The 6,134-nt window shown below is 40.2% G+C and overlaps 1 protein-coding gene across 2 annotated transcripts; it reads right to left on the bottom strand.

Annotated features, from left to right (window-relative positions):
• Positions 1 to 2,049: 2,049 nt before the first annotated feature.
• LOC119539073 (olfactory receptor 2M3-like) lies at positions 2,050 to 5,911 on the bottom strand. 2 transcript variants are annotated; one of them, XM_037842225.1, is made up of 2 exons: positions 5,905 to 5,911; positions 2,050 to 2,981 (listed from the first exon to the last, which is right to left on the bottom strand). In XM_037842225.1, the coding sequence occupies exons 1-2, from the start codon at positions 5,909 to 5,911 to the stop codon at positions 2,050 to 2,052; spliced, it is 939 nt and encodes a 312-aa protein (XP_037698153.1). The 2 variants fall into 2 exon arrangements, with proteins under 2 accessions (XP_037698153.1, XP_037698152.1); XM_037842224.1 differs by lacking the exon at positions 5,905 to 5,911 and having other exon boundaries at positions 2,050 to 2,988.
• Positions 5,912 to 6,134: the final 223 nt, after the last annotated feature.

Here is a 6,134-nt window from a genome sequence, read left to right as displayed (position 1 = left end):
TTATTTGGATTTATTCTATTTGGAGTTTGCTGGGCATTTATGCTTTGTGTATTTATATTGTGTAGAAGGTTGGGGAAGTTTTCCCCCAATAATTTCTTTGAATACTCTTTCTAGACCTTTACCCTTCTCTTCCCCTTCTGGGACACCAATGAGTCTTAAGTTTGGACGTTTTATTTTATCTATCGTATCCCTGAGATCCATTTCGATTTTTTTTCAATTTTTTCTCCATTCTTTCTTTTGTTCTTTCATTTTCTGTTCTGTGGGCTTCTAGGACACTGAGATGTTCAGCTTCCTCTAGTATAGTATTGTGAATATCCAGTCTTTTTAATTTGGCCAACAGTTTGTTTTATTTCCATAAGATCTTCTATTTTTTTATTTACTCTTGCAATGTCTTCTTTATGCTCTTCGAGGGTCTTCTTTATGTCGCTTATATCCTGGGCCATGGTCTTCTTGATGTCCTTTAAATCCTTTGCCATGTTTTCGTTCCTCGATTGTAGTTCTTTGATTAATTGTGTGAGGTACTGTGTCTCTTCTGATACCTTGATTTGTGTGTTTGGAGTTGGATTCTCCATATCATCTGGTTTTATCATATGCATTAAGATTTTCTGTTGTTTTTGGCCTCTTGGCATTTTGCTTTGCTTGATAGGTTTTTTTTTTTTTTGTTTTGTTTTTTTACAGCTTGAAAGAACCCTATCTAATTTTTCGGAAACCAGTTTGGTGGCGTACACTTTAACTAACCAGCAGATGGTGTCTGTGAGTCACCTATACCCCTCAAGTCAGTTCTGCACCTTGTCCCCGTTGTGTGTGGGGAAATGATTCTTGTGGGATTCAGTTGGAGAACTCAGTTTGGGTGTGTTGCTTGAGCTGTCCACCCTGAATGTGGGGCATGTGTACGGGTGGCCAGGTAGGAAGAACAGCTTTAATATTTAAATCCCCCAGGTTCCCGGAGATTCAAGGCTGCTGCAAGAGTCTAAGCCTTCATTTCATTTCAGCCCCAGACCCTCTCTCTCTCTGTCCTACAAACCACTGGACTTGGCATAGTGTCCCTGGGTTCTCCGAGCAGGTCCCCCTGCCCGGATGTGATCCTCCAGGACCTCTGCCGAGGGAATGCCGTGCTATGTCATAAGTGTGTGCCATCCCTCAAGGGAAGCCCCGGGCTGCCGGGCTGTGCCGGCTCACTTTCAGCCTCATGTAAAGATGGGCGAATGGGGCGTCTCCACACCCCCCTCCTGGCACAGTTCCTCCTTCCGAGCTCTGGGACAACTGCAGGGCTCTGGGCTGTGGGCACGGCCCCGGGCAGGAGTTTATCCAGCCCTCCGGGGAGCCAGCTGCTAGCCTTGGGGTTTCTTTCTGCTTCCGGCTCTCCCCTCCATCCCCCCGGCCCCGAGGGTATCTGCAGCGGGCTGTCTTCCAGGCCAGACACCGAGAGGCCAGCCCAGCCCCCTCTTGCTGTGTTTACTGCATGGTTCCCTCTGTTGCAGCTGCAGCCGCTCCCGGGTTCCCCCCCCCCTTTTTTTTTTTATTTTTATTTTTATTTTTTAAAAGCCAGTAGGTCTCCAAACGCCAAACCCTGGCTTCCCCAGACCGCCGCTCGGCTGTGGGTCTTCCAGCCAGCTTACTCGTTTCAGAATGCAGACTCCCAGTTTCACCAAGTGTACGGCCCCTGTGGAACTAGCGGACCTTGTCCAGCTGGTGCATCGCTGTAACCGGTATTCTGGGTCACTTTCTGGTTTTTATCTAGTGTTTTTCACGGAGGTATTTTTTTTGCCCTCTCACCTAGCCGCCATCTTAGTTTCTCCATAAACTACATTTTATCTGTTTATTTTCCTACATTAATTGATTTACATTCAAAACCAAAATGAATATACAGTAAACATAAATACATTAATTAACTGGGTGTGTACATAGTCTATCAACTCTGATGCCTATAAATATCTTTGTGAATTTATCTGGACATTTGTTATTAAATCATGTTTTTAAATAAATATGTGCCAGAGAGAGGCGTTAAAAGAGAAAAAAGTAACAAAAATTCTTTGAGTCTTGTCCAGTTCATCCTCCAGATTTGCCCTTCCTTATTACTTTCCTGAAAGCCCTGGCCACGTCTTTGTTGCGAAGGCTGTAGATAAGGGGATTGAGCATGGGGGTGAGGATGGTGTAGAAGGCTGACACCATCTTGTCCTGGGTTGGGGAGCGATTAGAAGTGGGCCGCATATATATGAACATCGCTGCTCCATAATACATCCCCACGACAACGAGGTGTGAAATACAGGTGGTGAAAGCCTTCTGCCGGCCCTCCCCTGAACTCATGCAAATGACAGTCACAATTACACGAGCATAGGAGATAATGATGAGTGATAAAGGCAAGAAAAGCATCAATAGACAGCAGATAAAAACAAGTGTTTCAAATTTAGACGTATCAGTGCATGAGAGACTTAGGAGTGCAGGCACATCACAGAAGAACTGGGCTATTTCTCGGGAGCCACAATACGAGAAGGACAAAGTAGCTCCTACATCCACAATCCCATCAAGGGAACCAAGGATCCAGGAAGAGGCAGCCATGAGTCGACAAATTTTCTGGCTCATGAGATGGGGGTATCGAAGAGGGTAGCAAATGGCAACATAGCGGTCATAGGCCATGACGGACAAGAGGAAGCATTCGGCACCCAAGAGAGATACATAGAAGAATATCTGGGCTTCACAGCCTGCTACAGAAATGGACTTCCTGCCAGATAAGTAGCCATAGGCCATTTTGGGGACAGTGGTGCAGATGAGCATAAGGTCCATGAGGGAGAGTTGGCTGAGGAGGAAATACATGGGGGTATAGAGCTGGGTGTCCAGATAGATGAGGAGAACCATGAGGGTATTTCCCAAGAGGGCCACTGTGAAGATGCCCAGCACCAGGGAGAAGAGGAAGATGTGAATGGGTGTGTGACTGAAGATTCCCAGCAGGGTAAAGTCTGCACTAAATGTCTTATTCTCCCCTTCCATGCTGATTGTTTTCTTTATCTAGAACCACAAAAGTTACAGAAATTAGAGATTTGGTTAGTGATTTACCCACTGTTGACTTTGCATTGTAGTCTAGCAGAACAACATACAAGGTGTGGCTAGAACTGTGTAAAAAATGTGCAGAACCCTTACAGTCAGGTAGCATCAATCATTCTCAGCTTCGCCACTACTAACTTGAATTTCCTTTGCCAAGTTATTTCCATGTGCTTCATTTTACTTCCTTTAACACAGGAATAACTTCATTAAATTTTTGTGTTAGTCAAGGCAATATCAAATATAAACCTTAGTATCTTGGACAGAGCATGTGACACCTCAAGGAACATATAACCTAGAATTAGATACAAATATGTTAATAAATATTACATACTAGTATTAACATATTCTATACCAGAGGAACAAAGCATTTTGAATGTATTACCTATGTTGTGAAGTAAAATAACTTCAATAGTAATTTGGTGTTTCAGACAGATAATAACATATACATTTATATAGTTTTATTTGTGGATCAAATTCAGGGATTGAATAGGACTATGAGTTATACAATAGTACAGTTTATGAGCCACATGTCCAGAATAGTATATAAATAAGGACAAGCAATTAGTAGTATATAATAAGGACAAGAAACTGTGGATGACAAAGTAAAAAAGCAAAATTATCATTCATGTTTTAGTTTGTAGATAGCAGTATCTTGAGATTTTTCTTCACATATTCAAAAACAAAGAAATTTTAAGAAGATGTGGGAAGGTACACAAGTTCTATATTCTGAGTTTCTGCCAAATTCACCTAAATCAGGATATACCAAATAGCTTGTTAAATCCCTATCATTGTAAGCACGAGACAACACTACCCTTACTTTGCAGGAAAAAATGGATCTGTGTTACAAAGGATTAGTCAGAAGCAAACTGAACAGATACAATTTTTTACATTGTTGAAATCCCAAGTAAGAGGAACCCAGCTCACTCCATGGCACGATTTATTAAGCCATTAAAGGAAGGGTGATCTCTCGATGGGCCTACCACTGATTCAGTGGACTGGGCTAAAGATTGGACAGGTTTCACATGTTGTTTGAAAACAGTGTTAAACCAAATTTTCACCTTTCCTGGCGTATAAGTCTTGGGCATATGTAGTGTTGCCCATCTCAGAGAAATTTTTCAGTGAAAGAGCTATGACATTTTAAAACCTCCATTCTTCTCAGGTCTCTTTCTTTTCTTTCATCTCTACCCACCGTGGGATCAACCCTGAAGCCAATGAAGCTTAAGCTTCAGCCTCCCTCACTTACGCAGGCCCGTTGCAAAGGCCTAGCAGTTCAGAATTTATATTATATTCTTTCTTTCTTAAAAGGGCCCTCAAATTTGAATAAACTTCAAGCCCAAAAGAATTGGGCTTCCCTGGGGAGAAGGCCCATACAATCCTTTCCTCCCACAGGCTCTCTTCTCATCCTGCCTAGCATTGGGTTGCACAGTTGAGCCTCCATTGTACTGTTAAGTATGGTTTGCAAAGAGCATCCTCCTATTTTTCTCCCTATTTCCATTTTTTTCCTTTGGAGATTGCAGGACTCTAGATTGCCCTCCCCTCAAAAATGAGTGGTGAAATGACAGATTTGGGTGTGTGGTTTGCAGAAGGAGGCTAATGAGGCCTACAATGTGCTTTGGTTCTAGTCTATTTAATCAGAGCTAACTTATAAAACTGATAAAATCAACATTTAGCCTTTTGTTTTTTTCTGGAATTTTACCCTGGGTTTTCAGGCCAGAACCCCCCTAATAATTTTATGTTTATTTCCCACCTAATACCCCTCAATTTTACTATGGTATTTTAGGCTTAATAAAATTCAATGAGATTAACTGTGGAGATAATTGCAGTAAAAATATACAAAGTAAGACCACGCAATGAAATTAATTCATTTGACATTTATTCAGCCAATACTTAATATTTTTCCCTGCTAAGGGGATTATTTTAGAAACAGCAGAGTCCATATCCTTCTATAGTAATGATAGCATAACTTGGTATGAATTTCACTTTTTAGAGCTCTATAAAAAATGATTTTCTAAAGAATTGGTAAAAAAAAAAAAAAAAGGTAGCAAATTTACATGGGAAAATTGTTACCCAAAATGTAAAAACTAACTGTCTTAATACAATCAGTTTTAATACTGATTTTAAATTCTTGTATTAATGAAGCTATTTTAACTAATTTTTAGTGGTTTTCTGTTATTCTCCCAGATTATTTGTTTTAATGTTAACTTTTACAAACTTGTAATAAATATGCATATTTAAAAAAATCAAATCCTCACCTACATGTTGTTCTGCAGAGGCATCCAGTTTTAATAATTTCTTAATATTTTACCTCCTAATTAGAATCATAGTAATATGTTTATTTCTTGCAATAACTTACATGAAAGTTAAATATTTCTCACTTAAATGAGCATTCATCCCCATTCTTTTTTTCTCACTAATTTTGGTTATTAATTTTTCATATTTGTTTCCAAATATGAAATAAATATGAAAAAAAGATGTTGACCACATTTCCAGGTTTGTAAAACATCATTAAAACCCCATTTCTCTTTTTATTTGATATGTAAGAAAGAAACATGAGAGTACCCACATCCCTCACTGTGTGGCTTCACCATCCCTCCCATATCCAAGTATCATACAAGTTCATAATATTAGTTAGAATATCTTTCACAAAGATCACATCGTGATGGCCTATTGATTAAAAAAAATGTTAAATCATAAAATTTTTGCAATTCTGTGACCAGGCAAATATTAGGATTTCTGTTTGTAGTGTTGGGAGTGATAGGTCTATAGCCCTCCATCCGAAGAGAGCACCTGAATTGTAAGCTCTGGGTTCATGGGTAGAGCCTGTAAATGAGAGACTTGGATTTGGGTGGGTTGGTGGAGGACAAGCCATTGAAATGGGACTCAATGGATACCAAATAATGAAAGTGTTATTTAGGGGAGCCAACACCCAGGAGAAGGCTTAATCCTCTCTGTCAATTTGATTGCTGTCCATAGAGAGCAGTACTCTGTGTGTTTGTTTTGCTTCCAGTTATGTGACATGCTCTTCACGGGAAAAGGGCAAGGGAATGGTGTTGGGGCTGACTGGAACGGCATTCTTATTAACAGATCTTCAA

The sequence above is a fragment of the Choloepus didactylus genome, chromosome 7 (genome assembly GCF_015220235.1).
Source record: "Choloepus didactylus isolate mChoDid1 chromosome 7, mChoDid1.pri, whole genome shotgun sequence".
NCBI classification, from domain to species: domain Eukaryota; kingdom Metazoa; phylum Chordata; class Mammalia; order Pilosa; family Megalonychidae; genus Choloepus; species Choloepus didactylus.
This window is presented reverse-complemented; position numbering and strand designations above follow the sequence as displayed.